We start from the raw sequence: 16,746 nt of genomic DNA, 5'->3' as shown, positions 1-16,746 counted from the left end.
TTAAAATGTCTACAGTAGCCTTTTCCAATCATCCCCCGATTGCTACGAGTTTTCAAGATAATGGCCAATGGCTCTGCAATCAACTTCAGCCTACTCCTCGCATCCTCAGATGCATTAGATCCAGCCCCATGACTTGTGCATGTCCAGCTTTTCTAAATAGTCCTTAACCGTTCTTTCACCACTGAGAACTGCTCTTCCCCTCCCCATACTGTGCTCCAGTGCAGCAGTCTGGATTGATTTGGCAGATGTGAAGACTGAGGCAAAAAAAGCATTCATAATTCAAGCTTTTCCACATCATCGGTCACTAGGTTGCCTCCTACCTCCATTCAGTAAGAGTCCCACACTTTTCCTGACCTCCTTCTTGTTGCTAACATACCTGTAGAAACCCTTACTATCCTTCACATCCCTTGCTAGGTCCAACTCCAATTGTGCTTTGGCCTTCCTGATTACACCCCTGCATGCTCGAGCAATATTTTTATACTCCTCCCTAGTCATCTGTCCAAGTTTCCACTTCTTGTAAGCGTCCTTTTCGTCTTTAAGCTCACCAAAGATTTCTTTGTTAAGCCAAGCTGGTCGCCTGCCATGTTTGCTATTCTGTCTGCACATCCAATACACACCCAAAAGACAAAGCCAAATAAAAAAAACTCATGCGAAGTAATAATTGCTCTGCACATGTTTTTGACTAAAGATTGGCCACATAACCAGTAAATCCTACTAAATTTTGAAAGTAAGGGATTTTTTTTATTCCCATGTTTTTTTTAGAAAGGCAACGTATACTTCTCTGTAGATGAAGTAGGGAAAATGGCAGTAGCTGTGATAAATATTAATTGTCAGTAGCTGCTAACAAATGCTGTAAAGAGAATAAGCATAAATGTTTTTCACATGCATCACACATTTTATTGCTACCATCTTTTTAGTTCAAATTTAAACTTTAAGTGAACCAAGAAACCCTGAACAAACTTTGTTACTTTGATGGTTATGAGAATGTTGTAACAGTCCCAGTTTCAACCATTCTGGCTTCTGACAAAGAACTCTGCTGATGAGCCTCAGTCCAGACAGCAGCGTTCCTGCCCTCATCATCCCCTGTCATGCAGCTCTGTCAACACACCTCAATCTATCCTACAGCAACCTTGCTACTTCTTTTGTACTAATACAGCCTGGAGGAAACTGTAACCATTTTGTTCAAATATGATAGACTTATGGAGTTCTTACAGCAGGTAGCAAAATGCCTGAGTCAGAATCCTTAACTGTGGTAAGCTCTGAGAGAAACCTGATATACCATTTCCATCTTATTAGTTGAACAATCATAAAAGCAATTCCAAATTGCAGTGCAGAGAGGACACTAGAATACTCACTCGCAGCAACTGAGTCATGCTGGGAGGATGCTCATCTTCTGTGTGTTCTCTTTCAGGGGCTGTGTTGTTAACTCCACACATCATGGGCTCCTTCTTCACATTCTCCATTCGATATATAATGTGTTTGAGGCCAGAGGAGGAATCCATCGGCTCAATTCCATACGTGACATTTTCCACTTGCAGCAGTCCCCTAACAATCGGATTAATACACATTACCACCAAGCAACTACTAGACTAAATCCAGAGGCTGCCATTATCAAGACGTTTAGGAAGGATGGGGGAGGGAACAACGAACATCTTACAGAAAGAAATATAAAACAAATCTAGGCCCCACTCCTGCAGACACTTGTGCGCTGTGCTTAACTTTAAGAATGCAAGCAGCCTCATGACTTCAGTGGAACAATCCACATGTGCCATGTTAAGCATATTCATAAGAGTTTGCAGTATTGGGGCCTAAATCACCGACTCTGAAAACAGAAATGTTTCCGTTCAGTTAATGTTGCCATTTACATTTCTGCAACAGCAAAGCAGTAAAGAATAGTGATGTGAATGTCAATAGACAAATCAAGAAAATCCTAAAGGTGCTGAAATCATCTCAGGTCAAGGATTTTTCAAATTAAAGTTGATCATAAAACACTTTAAGTGTCAAGTCTCAGTAAAATTGCTAATCAAGATTTTATTTAAAAACTCCCTAACACTAAAGAATAATTGCATACAATACAAAAATGATCATTTAAATTAACTTTCTACACAAGACTGTAAAAATACTAAGAACTACAGATGCAACAATTTCTGTTGGATTTACTGATGGCTGAACAGTAAAGTCAGTTGTTTTGGAGGGGTTGGGAGGAATTCTGGACTGAAATTTTTGAGGACAAATGGTAGTCACACCAATCAAATAATTTTGTTTTAATCAAAATATTTGTTAGTTTTATATCAACAAAAGACTGCAAAAACATGATGGTGTTAATTAAACACAATACTCTCATGCAGCCCAGCACCAACAGATGAAATACAGTTTGCCTCAAAACTAATTAAGTCAACAGGAGAATAAGATTCTGTTTCAGAGAACTGGATTATAACAATGCATAGTTGTGATAACTACATACACAAGAAGAGTTCTGTTACCTGAGTCCAAAGCAAGCGCTGACAGCAACAATGGAATCTGGTATCCCCTCCACATATCCCTGATAGTGGCAGTGATCCTAAGGGAAAAAATAAATTAATTAATTATGTATTAGTTCTATACATACATAATACAACTGACTACAACTGCTGCTGCTATTGTTCACCTTGCTGCACAAACGGTAGGATGAGATCTCCTTCTCTAACCTGAAGAAGTATGTGCATGGGATGGTAGCCACACATGTTTATCCTCCACACAGGTAAACATGTGGAGTTAATCTAAATACCAGATGCTCTAGGACGCTTGAATTATTATTAAACACAATGAAAGCCAGCCGCCTAGTACCATAATTGCAGGTCCATTTCAAAGCCCAATAGGACCAGCAATTCAGCACTACGGAATTGTCTAAGGGACATCTACACTTAAAACATTACAGCGGTGTAGCTGCACTGTTGTAGCGCTTCAGTGTAGACACTATGTACAAGTCCCCGTCAGTGCAGGTAGGGCTTAAATTCAGCTGGAGCTGTCTGGAGCAGAGCTCCAGTAAATATTTTCAACCTCCTTGGAGTTTTCCTGGCATGGGGAGGGCTCCGGGAAATAAGAAGGGGAGGAGGGCTAGCTCAGTGGTTTGAGCACTGGCCTGCTAAACCCAGAGTTGTGAGTTCAATCCTTGAGGGGGCAATTTGGGGATTTAGTTGGGAAATTGGTCCTGCTTTAAGCAGGGGGTTGGACTAGATGACCACCTGAAGTCCCTTCCAACCCTGATATTCTATAATTCTATGAAATACCCTATGAGAATTTAAGCCCTGGGTGTAGGTAATCTACCTCCCCAAAAGGCAGCAACTAGATCAATGGAAGAAGTCTTCCATTGACCTAGCAGTCTCCACAGGGACTTTGGTCAGCTTAAATACGCCACTCAGGCATATGGATTTTACACACCCCTGAGCAACACAGTTATGGCAACCTAATTTTCTAGTGCAGACCAGACCTAAATCCCACCCCATTAGCTCACTTACCTGAACAGTAGCAAATATACTCTTAGGCCTGGCCTACACTAGAAAATTAGGTCAGCATAACTACCTCACTCAGGGATGTGAAAAATCCATCCTCTAAGCAGAGTAGTTAAGCCAACCTAAGTCCCTGTGTAGACAGTGCTAGGTTGACGGAAGAATTCTTCTGTCAAACTAGATACCACATCTCAGAGAAGTGGATTAGCTACACTGATGGGAGAATCCCACCCGTCAGTGTAAGTAGTGTCTACACCAGTGGTTTTCCATCTATGGTCTCTAGACCCCTGGGGGTCTGCAGACTAGATCGAACATTTCCAAAGGGATCCGCACCTCCATTTGAAATTTTTTAGGATTATGCAAATGAAAAAAGGTTGAAAACCATTGGTCTACACTGAAAGGCTACAGAGGCTATAGAGTTTTACGATTTTACAGGTATGTCTACACTTAAGTCTACGCTCCTAATGTCTGTTCTAATATTAATCAACCCACACCATCTGTGAACAGTCTCTAGACTTGAAGCTGAGCTGTCCAACTTTGAGTGTTGTTTGTTGTCCCCTTCCCACCCCACCCACAATAAATATCTTAAGCTCAGCCCAGTCGCTCTGAGCCAGTGAGCAGGGCTTAAATTCTCCCTGAGTATTTCCAGGCACCGAGGCTCCTGCAGGTTTGAAAATATTTACTGGAGCTCCGCTCCGGTCAGCGCCAACTGAATTTAAGCCCTGCCAGTCAGCCATTCAGCCTTCCAGGAATAAATTTTGCATGATACACCCTTTGGCTTGTGTATAGCCTCCCTCTGGCTAGAGTGAGGTAAACATCTGCTATTATTGCCAATGGACAGACGCTTTGTGCTGCCTAAGCATGCCTCGACCATCCCTGAAGAGGCATTGTCACGAAAACAGAACAATGCCAAATGAAAGTCAATATCCACTCAAGCCTGACTTCCAATGAGATCCCAGGACAAGACACAAAACAATCCATTCTAATGCAGCAATTCTAACCCCTGGAGCGAAACATGTGGTTTCACAGCCTACTAAATACACAAGATTTACATCACACTCCCATCACAAAAACCCATACAGGGGCATGCCCAACATGCTCTGTACTCGACCTGGCCCTGTTTTGTAAATTATCCTCGGGGGCGAGTACAAGGCAAATGCATTTCATTCTGTGCCACACAGAATGTTACTGCATTGCAGCTGTAGCTCTAAGGTTCTCTAGCAGACATATTTTTGGAGATCACTGTAGTTGTCAGGCGGCTGAAATCATTTGTTCTTTGGCCTTGTGCCTTACAAAGTTCTTAAAGCATGTAATAATCCCCAGAGCAACAGGGCTTGTCACGGCCTCTGGCTGAACTAAAGCCTCACTACAAGCACAAACTGTGTTCCTCCTTTGATTCAAGTACCTGCCTTTCCATAGAAAGGCAAAAAACAAAAATCAAACAAACAAACAAAAAACTCAACTGCTCCATTTTCAAGCAAGAGATAGTGTGCATCACACCACACACATAAACAACAGAGCAGACTTATTTTAAACAAGTGAAGGGTGGATAAAGTAAAATGCGCATATACTTGTTATGACATGAGGCACCATTTGTGTTTGTTCCATGAAACCAGTTCATCATTCTTTGAAAATGTAATGTGTAATGGCCATCTGGTGAAGCAACGGGGGTGGAAGCAGTCCATCTGGGGAGAAGAGTTGTGCAGTTTTTCTAGTTAAGTAGTTCTAATTATAATCCATGGACCACTAGTGCTATAGGATCACAAACATTTAATGATCCAAGCAGTTGGAGGAGGAGTATGGCTAAGAGCAAAACAGTCCATGAAGGTTGTTATATTCCAAGCAGTTGGAGGAGGAGTATGGCTAAGAGCAAAACAGTCCATGAAAGTTGTTATATTCTATATCTGGTTTTATACTGCTTCAAAGTGCCATAAAGAGTTATATCTGACAGTCACTAAGGTGAACTGCCAACAGGGTGTTTTGCTCCCCTCGATTGCTCTGACGCATGGCAGACAGGACCAATGCCCTGCAAGGGGAGGTGGCGTTCAGCAAACAATAGAAACATTACATTGCTAGTGTATTTACAGTGTAGAAACACCAGTATAACCAGACTTTAAACAGAAGAGATGCTCAATGGCTAATCAAGATAAGTATTTCCTTTTTTAATTAAAAAATTCAGATTAAACACACACACACAGGAAAAATCCAGTTTTTTTAAATAAAACATGAGTGCACACCCACCCTCCTGCCCTCCCACCCATCATAGAAAAGTCTGACTTTTCTAGTGTTACGTGCCAGGGGCCAGATTCCCATCTTAAATCTCAAGGATTCTTCCAAGGGGAGGAGTGAAATGTGTTGTGTGTTTTGCAGATTAGAACATACTCCTTTAGAAGCCACTCCAGTCAGTTTCTTAATACATCACTCTTTAATAATGCAGATATATGAAGTCCTAATCACGCTGCTTCAACAAGGATACAAAAGAAAGAAAACCCACCTGCATGTCTGGATTTTCAGACTGCAACTTCCCTTCCTCACTGTAGGTATATACGGTAAAATATTTGGGTAAAAATTCTCTGAAAAAAATGGGGGCAGGGGAGAGGAGAAACACAAAAATGTTGATGCAACAAGAAAACAAACAGATCCTCATCAACAGTGGTACTATTGAAAAATCTATATTGAAATAAGGAAACTGATACTGAAAAAAAACAAACCCATGAACCACTGAGGAATTATGCAGTTACTAGGACCTATTCCTCTATGTAACTATACTATGGCAAAACTCAAGGTACAGAAATAAGATATTTAATGCAAGAATCTAGCATCTCCTCGGGGATGAAACACAAAAAGACAAGAGAAAACATCAAAACAGAGCTAAATGCTCACTAGCTGTAAGGCAGGGAATAGAAGAGTGCAGCAGTCAGAGGCCGACTGGCTGTGGCTGGCTTCTCTATCTCCAGTTTTGGAGGAAAGCATATTGAGAAATATTTTTTAAAAGGGTGACCCAGTACTGAATTCAAAGATGGCCAAGCAGCCAGAAAGCAGAGAAGTCAAATCCCCGTTAGTTCCTTTATGTGTTAATATGATATATTAACATATAGAAATCCTTCATAACATCATAGAACATTATGAGGGAGAGTTAGTCCACTTTCAGCTCTTTTCCTGTACGGGTTTAATAGAACTAATGTGCAAACACACTTTGGACACACCACCTCCAGGACTAAAAACAGCATGTTACCTGGAAACAGCATCCAGGACTGAAAAGATCTAATGCAGTTTATAGGAAGGCACAGTTACCAGAAGCCAGAGGGAAAGAGGAGTCACTTACTTGTTTTTTTCTAGGTGAAGTATGTGTTTCCTTCCCTCTACATGAATGACATATGACATCTTGTCCTGAACACAAAAGAGAGAACTTACACAGTGCAATAACAAAAATGCTCTCTCAGCCATCATCCAAAACCCTGGAGTAAACAGCAACCACATGCCCAGTTATTCTAAATGTGCCACTAATGTCACCTTCATCAGCCCTCCCGTTAAGGAAGGCCTTATATTCAGCTGGTAAATATGCCCAGTGGTCTGTGATGGGATGTTAGATGGGGTGGGATCTGAGTTACTACAGAGAATTCTTTCCTGGGTGCTAGCTGGTGAGTCTTGCCCACATGCTCACGATTTAACTGATGGCCATTCTTGGAGTCGAAAAGGAATTTTCCTCCAGAGCAGATTGGCAGAGGCGCTGGAGGTTTTTCGCCTTCCTCTGCAGCATGGGGCATGGGTCACTTGCTGGAGGATTCTCTGCACCTTGAAGTCTTTAAGCCACGATTTGAGGACTTCAGTAGCTCACGCATAGGTTAGGGATTTGTTACAGGAGGGGTGGGTTGTGCATGAGGTCAGACTAGATGATCATAATGGTCCCATCTGACCTTAAAGTCTATGAGTCTAGGAGCTGTTATAACTCAACTGTGAGGGTTTACTTAAGGCCATCACTATGCACGTTCACCCTCAGTTCACATACATTTAATTCCTAAACACCCGTGAGGCAAATTATTGCCTGCCTTGGCCATTTCTACACCTACAAAACCCAAGAGACTGAGCTAATAAAGAAATTCCTATTCTTAATCATTTTGCTGATTTCAGACTGCAGGCATAAACAAAATACTGGTAATCCCGTTATGTCACATGACACTCCAGACACAAATTCCAGCATGGTTCTAATTCACGCATAGAAAGTTATTTCAAAATTAGCTTTCTGCGTTTAATTATTCCATCAATAGCATGATTCTAAGTTTCCTGGAAAGAAGCTTAGTGTTTTTCATATAATCTCCTCAGATGGGAAAGGACACTGTGGTTTTTCCTTCAGCATGTATGTTCTGGTCCTTTATGGGCTATTCTCTCCACTTCCTGGTACTATCCCAGTAGGTTGGCATCTGTTTATTTAAAGGAACATTTCAAACTGACTGGTGACAACATTAATTATCACAACATGAGCAAGCACTGGCTTACCACTGCAGTCAGCTGCAGGGCATCTGTGATACAGCATCATGCCCTGGTCACAGAAATCCTGTTAATCCTGACCAACTGACAGTCAGTTTAAGCCTCAAGTGCCTTAAAGTGCACAGACTCTGTCTTACTGTGGGGAAGTTACATGGCTTGATGAGTCTATGACGCACTAAACACCATCATCTGAAAGCTAGCACGTCTTGCATATGTTGTGGGAGGCTGGACACTTGCAATCGTTTGCAGTTACATTGTTCAGGGGATGGACTAATTGAATTTAAGGCCAGCTTTAGACAGAGCTGATTCAGAAGCAAAGAATGATTTTAAACACTTTGAAGTACCTGTACTGAGGATGAATTGGAGGCCGCTCGCCGCTCTCTTGTTAACTTCTGTGGATATATAATTTCATAGGAAGACAAATGAGAGGTCTGCTGGAAACCTAGAAAAGAAAAAGCAAATGCTGTCACATTCATGTCACTAAGGAAATAAAACAGATAGACCACGCCCAAGGAATTAAACAACTTCTCTTTGGAAGAATGGTCCAGGGGTTAAGGTGCAAGTTTGTGATTTGAGAAACCCAGGTTCAATTACCTCTTCTGCCATAGACTCCCAGAGTGACCTAATGCAAGTCACTTAGCCTCTCTATGCCTCAGTTATCTATCGGTAGAAACAGGACAACAGCACTGCCCTACCTCTCCTGGGTGTGATGAGGATAGACATATTGTTAGGTGCTCAGATACTACAGTAGTAGGAGCCATATAAGTACCTATGATAAATCTGGAACTAGATTGACTCTTATAACTGGCTTTCTATCTAAGACATTTTATTTTTAAATTGATATAAACGAAGGTATTAACAACTGATAGCATACTTAATATCAGGTATGGTATCTTCTTCATACAAATATAGGATGCTATCCAACTTTCTGCATCAAAAGAGGGACGAAGTAAGAAGCTTATACTCAGCATTTAATGACCGGACTAGAAGAAAAAAACAAATTCTACTAACCAGCCTATTGTTCATGAAAGTATCGTACTCCAAGGCAGCAGCATATGTTTAAAGAGATCAACCTCCTTCTGAAGAGAGTGCTTCTGACATGTGCAGGGGAGCACAGAGCAGAACACCACCCGTCCAGTTAAAAACTTTCAGGCCACAAAATGACTTACAAATACGCACTGCCACAAAATACAGTGATCACTTGAGAACTGGAGAGTAATAAACTAAGTTAGCCAAACTGGCTCAAATAAGAAGCTCATTCAAAACTCAACAATCTCTTAAAATACCAACAACAATACCTTACACTTTTCATGATGTTTCAAAGCACTGTACATCAGTATCATTATCCTCATTATGACATATGGGGAAAATGAGGACACAGAGAGGGGTAGGAACTTGCCCAAGGTCACCCAGTAGACCAGTGGCAGAGCTGGAAATGGAACCCCTACATCTCCTGAATCCACGTCCATGAGGCCACACTGCCTCCCTAGATTATACTAGAGAGGCTCCTAAAACCTACTTTTCTCCCTCCTCAGGGTGTAGCAGCAGCAAACCCAGGCAGTAACTCTTACAAAACTCAGCAATGCCAGTCAAAGCTTTTACATGTTAAAGGCTGTTCAAGAACAGTAGGCCACGAAAGGGCATTTTAAGGACTTACTGAATGCATGCATATATAATGGAGAAGCAGCCTCTTTCAGGAGAGAGTCTAGCACAGAATATTGTTGTTATATACAGGATTTACACAGACACCCTAGCAACATGATGCAGATGCTTCCTAATAAGGACAGCTGGACAACTGAGTTGTTTAAGGAGAATCAGTTACACACCAGTTGTGGAATAAAATGCTTCTAATGAATTGATGCTATAAAATAAGGTTGCATATGTGGGTTTATGATCAGTCAGAAAAACCCAGGGTCTGTGCTTAAGCAACAACCATTCCCCTTGGAAAGATGGTGATGAGAGCTACAAAGGGTTTTAAGTACAACAGATTTTACTGGCATATAACGGTGGAATCAATGAGCTCACCAGAAGGGCACAAGCTTTAAAACCTAAAATAAAGAGGGAGGAAAATATTTCTATTTCCTGTAACAATTCATCTCCAAAACTACATTGCCATTCTTGTAGTTTATGATCGCTGAGGATCTTCCATAAGGAAATCTCTACAGTCCAACTGGAGCTCACACTAGCTGTTTTCCACAATGGGAGGAAAGGGAATAGAGCAGCTACTGACCAATACTCAGCACTTATTTTAAAGCAGCAGCTCAGCTTTGAAGAACAACTCCATTTTCTACTACAGAATGTATTTACTGCTTTGTAGGTCACACTTTGGGTCATCACCATGACTTAAGCACTCTCCCACTGGTGGCCTGCTCCATCACTTGAGAGTAGGCTGGAATTTTCATAAGGCATCTACGAGAGTTTGAAATTCAATGAGACTTGGGCCACCAACTCTTTAGGCTCCTTTAAAAATACGAACCATCATCATCATCAGGGCTAGCAAACTGCACTGAAATTTAAACATCTGGGGGCGCTCTTTGCTTGGCCACTTGCTGCAGGGATTTTGAGGAAGTTGGGTAAGACAGTCTCTCCAGCTGGGATTGGTATTAAAATAAGCCAAAACATCTCAAGTATTTAAAGCATCGTGCCAGTTTAACACTGCCTCTCCATGCTAATACTGCACACACATCCTAAAAAGCCCTTTTATTCCAAGCACTGCTGTGCCGCGGTCCAGCTGATGGAGCTCAGCAGGTACGTTCCTTAAAGAGAACAGCAAATTTTTAACTCTGGAGTACCTTTCCAGTTCAAGTATTGGGCTCTGAACAAATAACAGCCAGTTTTGGGGGTCAGGGTCCATGTGTGCTAGACACAGACTAGTAGCATTTTGCTTTGACAACACTGCCTCGTGTCATCATGGCTACTCCCTAGATCTGAGCTGGGGTCCCCTGAGGCGGTTCTTGATTCAAAACAGGTGTCACTGTAGAATTATGAGGCCCTTCACACTTGAGCTATGTCTTCACTGAAAAACAATCTGTGTTTTAACCATGTCAGCAGCATCCCTGATGTCAAAACATACTGGAGACAAGGCACTGCAGTTTTACCATGAAGTAAACTAGGTGAAATCCATCACAGACAAAGGATATAGGGCCCAGCCTCCCTAGGTACTTTGCAGTAAAAGCTACAGGTACCTTGTCTCCACTTGGTTATCTCCCTATCAAATCCTAAGGCATGTCAGTTCTCATTAAAACAAAGAAGCCTTTTTGTCAGTGAAGAAAAAACTTTGAGTTTTACTTACTAGTAGATTCCTGCACCAGTCCTGCTGTTCACTGACTGCTCAGTGCACTCCACACTGTACAGACAGAGAAGGACATGGATCTCTCCTTCAGGAAGCTCCGTCTATATTACACTTATGCAGTATAGTTCAGACTTTTTGACACAAGAAGGGGGTGGGAGGTAAACTTACCCATGGTGCAGCTTTGTGATTCTCTCTAGTGGATCACTGTTGAAAGGGTTGACAAAAAGGAGGACACTCTTACTATGAGATACATAGCTCTGCCTTGCAAACCCAGAGAGGAACTGTACCCTATGTTTAATGATGGATACTTCACTGAGAAGAGAGACACGAACCTAAACCACTCCCCGTTTTTAATCAGAGAGTTTATCCAAGTCTGTTTTGTCCACACAACATCATACTCTGCATGTCTTTGGCCTTTATAAATTGCTGTCAGATAGACGGGTTCTTGCCTCTCTGTACAATAGCAACTAGTTAATCGCTAAATTACACTTTAGCTTCCATGGCCCAGCCCAGCCCATCTTGTACTCCTCTCAGTGTGTTGATAGGGTCTGGCTTCAGGTAGAGAATAGCTGAATATATCTCTTTCTGTATGTCAGAGAACAATGGACTGCCTGCAGTTGGCTCGGCCCTCGTGGGAGAAGAGATCTGAATTTGAGGAACTAATCTCAGAACCAGGACTCCAGTCCTCCACAAGGCAACACGTCAAGCTGCCACTAGACTGACAGGCCAATACAAATCACATTTGTGATACTGCAATTAATAATAAAATCTAGCTCATATATAGCACCTCTCATCAGCAGATCTCAAAGCCCTTTCAAAAGAGGTCAGTGTCATTATCTCTATTCTACAAATAAGGAAACTGAGGCACAGATAATTGAAGTGACTTGCTCAAGGTCACCCAGCAGGCTAGTGGCAGAGCAAGGAATAGAACCAGGTCTCTCAAGTCTCAATTCAGAGGTTTTAAACATCACCAGAATCCCATTTTATTCTACAATAATATTGTATCCTGGAAGCTAACTCTCCACTGTACTGTGATTTTGTGAACAATATGCTAGTTAAATTTGCCATCAGTAAGGCCATACATAACTCCAGCCCTGGCTATGTATCTGACCTAGCTTTGTCTATTAGCACCCCTCACCCTCTCTGCTGTCAGCACTGGCAATCTAGATACCCCATTCATCTACTTTTCCCCCAAAGACTCCTCCGTGCATTCTTTCACTTCTCTCCCTAAGCAAGGGACACCTTCCCAGCTCCAATCCACCAAGCCATCCTCTCAGATCTCTCCTTAAAGCCTGGTCTACACTGTGAGTTTAGTTCGAATTTAGCAGCGTTAAATCTAATTAACCCTGCACCCATCCCCACAACGAAGCCATTTACTTCGACATAAAGGGCTCTTAAAATCGATTTCTGTACTCCTCCTCGATGAGGGGAGTAGCACCAAAATCGACATTGCCATTTCGAACTAGGGCTAATGTGGCCACAATTCGATGGTATTGGCCTTCAGGAGCTATCCCACAGTGCACCATTGTGACCGCTCTGGACAGCAATCTGAACTCAGACGCACTGGTCAGGTAGACAGGAATAGCCCTGCGAACTTTTGAATTTCATTTCCTGTTTGCCCAGCATGGAGAGCACAGGTGACCACGCAGAGCTCATCAGCACATGCAATCCGAGAATCAAAAAAGAGCACCAGCATGGACTGTACAGGAGGTACTGGATCTGATCGTTATGTGGGGAGAGGATCCTGTGCTAGCAGAACTATGTTCCAAAGATAAAATGCCAAAACATTTGAAAAAAAATCTCCAAGGGCATGATGGAGAGAGGCCACAATAGGGACTCACTACAGGGCTGCGTGAAAGTTAACGAGTTCAGACAAGCCTACCAGAAAACCAAAGAAGCAAACTGAAGGTCTGGGGCAGAGCCGTAGACATGCCGCTTCTACGCTGAGCTGCATGCAATTCTAGGGGGGGTCCGCCACCACTACCCCACCCCGACCATGGATTCCGAGGAGGGGGTAATCTCAGCCATGCCTGAGGATTCTGCGGATGGGGAAGATGAGGAGGAGGATGACGACGAGCTTGAGGAGAGCACACAGCACTCTGTTCTCCCCAACAGCCGGGAGCTTTTTCTCAGTCTGACTGAAGTACCCTCCCAACCCTCCCAAGCCACTGTCCCAGACCATGAAGCCATGGAAGGGACCTCTGGTGAGCGTACCTTTGTAAATATAAAACATGGTTTAAAAGCAAGCTTTTTTTAATAATTAATTTGCCCTGAGGACTTGGGATGCATTCGCGGCCAGTACAGCTACTGGAAAAGTCTGTTAACGTATCTGGGGATGGAGCAGAAATCCTCCAGGGACATCTCCATGAAGCTCTCCTGGAGGTACTCCAAAAGCCTTTCCAGAAGGTTTCTGGGCAGTGCAGCCTTATTCTGTCCTCCATAGTAGGACACTTGACCACGCCATGCTAGTCACAAGTCATCTATATCATTGCATGACAAAGCCTGGCAGCGTATGGTCCCGGTGTTTGCTGGCATTCAAGCAACATCTGTTCTTTATCTCACTGTGTTATCTTCAGGAGAGTGATATTGTTCATGGTAACCTGGTTGAAATACAGGAATTTAATTAAGGGGACAGAGGTGGCCGTTCCTACTGGGCTGTTTGCCTGTGGCTGAAAAGAAATCCTCCCCGCTGTTAGCCAAACAGTGGGCAGGGGAGGAGAGGATTGGTGCTGAGCTGTTCACGTTTGGGTAGCAGGGATCGATCTTCCCTGATACCAGCCACAGCAGTGGGGGGGGCGAGTAAAGCGATCATCCCAGATAATTGGATTGTGGGGGAGTTAGTTTGGTTTCTGCTGCTGCACGTTAACAGGAAAACCACCACACTCAACGGGCTTTGCTTGGTATGTGGGAAAGGAGGGCGTTGGATATATGAAGGCTGCAGAAGCCAAAAGACAATGGCTTACCATGGCCGCATGCAAGGCGAATTCTGTTGCCCGGACCTGCATCTGTGATCTCTAACACCAAAGCTGCAGGCACTCATTACGATGCAAAAAGAGACCTTGTACTGAAATCACATGTGCTATGTAATATGAATAGTGTTGTTCACCGTGAAAGAGTATAAGCATTGTTGTTGAAAAAGATACATTTTACAGACTTCTCTCTCTTTTTTCCCTCCCTCCCACAGCTGCAAATTTTTCAAGCCTCCCTCCTCCGTCCCTAAGACTATCTCAGATAAGGCGGCAGAAAAAAAGTACGCGAGACAAAATGTTCTCTGAAATCATGGAACCGAACCGCAATGAAAGAGCTCATCTGAATGAGTGGAAGGACGCCGGTATCAAAGTACAGGAAAGATGCCAGTGAACATGAGGGACCAACGTGAGGACATGAGGGATGTTGGAGATGAGACATGGCAGCAGGAAGATCAGAGGAGGCAGGATGCAACACTGGGGCTGCTGTGTGAACAAACGGACATGCTCTGGCGTCTGGTGGAGCTTTGGGAACAGCAGCAGGATCACAGAGTGCCGCTGCAGCCTCTGTATAACCACCCTCCCCCCTCACCATGTTCCATAGCCTCCTCACCCAGACGTGTAAGAACACCCGTCCACTCCACCTCAGTGGACAGCCCAACCAAAAGGCTGTCATTATTTTGAACTTCTGAAGTGGCCTTTTCCTTCCCTCCTATCCTCCTCTCAAACCCCACCCGGCCTACCTTGTCAGTTCTCTCCCTCTTTTTATAACCAATAAATAAAGACTACATGATTTTTAAACAATAATGACTTTATTTCCTTTGAAAGCAAGCTGTGATCGAAGGGGGAGGGTGAGTTGCTTACAGAGAACGCATCAATCAAAGGGGTGGGTTTTCATCAAGGAGAAACAAACAGAACTTTCACACCATAGCCTGGCCAGTCATGAAACTGATTTTCAAAGCTTCTCTGATGCGCAGCGCTTCCTGGTGTGCTCTTCTAATCACCCTTGTGTCTGGCTGCGCGTAATCAGAGGCCAGGCGATTTGCCTCAGCCTCCCACCCTGCCATAAAGGTCTCCCCCTAACTCTCACAGAGATTGTGAAGCACACAGCAAGCAGCAATAACAATGGGAATATTGGTTTCGCTGAGGTCTGAGCGAGTCAGTAACGTGCACCAGCGTGCCTTTAAACGTCCAAATGCACATTCTACCACCATTCTACACTTGCTCAGCCTGTAGCTGAACAGCTCCTGACTACTGTCCAGGCTGCCCGTGTATGGCTTCATGAACCATGGCATTAAGGGGTAGGCTGGGTCCCCAAGGATAACTATAGGCATTACAACATCCCCAACAGTTATTTTCTGGTCTAGGAAGTAAATTCCTTGCTGCAGCCATTTAAACAGAGTAGTGTTCCTGAAGATGCAAGCATCATCAACCCTTCCCGGGCATCCCATGTTGATGTTGCTGTAACGTCCCTTGTGATCCACCAGTGCTTGCAGCACCATTGAAAAGTACCCCTTGCGGTTTACGAACTGAGTGCCCTGGTGCTCCGGTGCCAAGATAGGGATATGGGTTCCATCTATGGCGCCCCCACAGTTAGGCATCCATTGCAGCAAACCATCATCCACTATACCTGCACATTTCCGATCACTACCTTTTGGTAGCAGCAGCCTCAGCAATTGCTTTGGCTATTGCATCACAGCAGCCCCCGTAGATTTCCATCCAAAAATGTCCGATGCTCGACTGCAGTGCTCTGGCATTGTCAGCTTCCACAGGTTCACCCTCGTTCGTCAACTGTGAGGCTATCTCTTGTCGTATTCTGGCGCTTCTGGCAGGGAAGCAGTCACAAAGTTCCAGGACAGGCCCTTACGCATGCAAGTTTCACGCCACTGCGGAATCATCCGACTGCACCCTATCGGTCCCACCATCTTGCTGGTTTTCCGGCCAATTGGCCCCATTCACAGGCCATGACCTCCAAGCACGGGTCACCGTCTGAGAGGAATTCGTGTCCATGGTCCAATCACGCTCGTCACCGCGCTGCAGTTCGCGTCTCCTCCTCACCTGGTTTCAGTTCTGGTTCAGGGCTTAACTGACAATAATGTTATGAGGTGTTTACAATGTTCAATACTGCTGTCTTGAGCTGAGCGGCTCCATGCTATGGTATGTCATCCTGCAAGTCCACCCAGAAAATAGCGAAACGGTGTCTGTGCCATTGCTTTCACGGGAGGGAGGGTAGGCTGTACCAAACCCCACATGTTTTTTGCCATTCAGGCATTGGATTCTCAACAGAATTCCAATGGTGAGGGACTGAGAACTATGGGCTAGTCCCACGCGCAACGTCCAGAAGTCGCCTAGCCTTCGGTCCATTGGAGCACACTGTCGAATTAATGTGCTTAGTGTGGCCACATGCACTCGACTTTATACAATCAGTTGCCCAAAATCGAATTCTGTAAATTCAGAGTAATCCCGTAGTGTAGACATACCCTAAGACTCAGTTTTTCTCCAATGCACATGA

The 16,746-nt window shown here is 43.8% G+C and overlaps 1 protein-coding gene across 3 annotated transcripts in view; it reads right to left on the bottom strand.

Annotated features, from left to right (window-relative positions):
* ADAM9 (ADAM metallopeptidase domain 9) overlaps nucleotides 1-16,746 on the bottom strand; it is a 61,580-nt gene that overhangs the window by 34,345 nt on the left and 10,489 nt on the right. For 2 of the 3 annotated variants that reach the window (XM_032774571.2, XM_075062799.1), the window contains exons 2-6: nucleotides 8,321-8,418; nucleotides 6,814-6,878; nucleotides 5,983-6,061; nucleotides 2,484-2,560; nucleotides 1,356-1,545 (exon numbers count right to left, since the gene is read on the bottom strand). In XM_032774571.2, coding sequence (XP_032630462.1) covers nucleotides 1,356-1,545; nucleotides 2,484-2,560; nucleotides 5,983-6,061; nucleotides 6,814-6,878; nucleotides 8,321-8,418 — 509 coding nt within the window. Of the gene's footprint in view, nucleotides 1-1,355; nucleotides 1,546-2,483; nucleotides 2,561-5,982; nucleotides 6,062-6,813; nucleotides 6,879-8,320; nucleotides 8,419-11,436; nucleotides 11,473-16,746 lie in introns of all 3 variants that reach the window. The other variant, XM_032774572.2, reaches the window with a different exon arrangement.

Source organism: Chelonoidis abingdonii, chromosome 2, assembly GCF_003597395.2.
Source record: "Chelonoidis abingdonii isolate Lonesome George chromosome 2, CheloAbing_2.0, whole genome shotgun sequence".
Lineage (NCBI taxonomy): Eukaryota > Metazoa > Chordata > Testudines > Testudinidae > Chelonoidis > Chelonoidis abingdonii.
The sequence above is the reverse complement of the archived record's forward strand: the minus strand, read 5'-3'. Positions and strand labels throughout refer to the sequence as shown.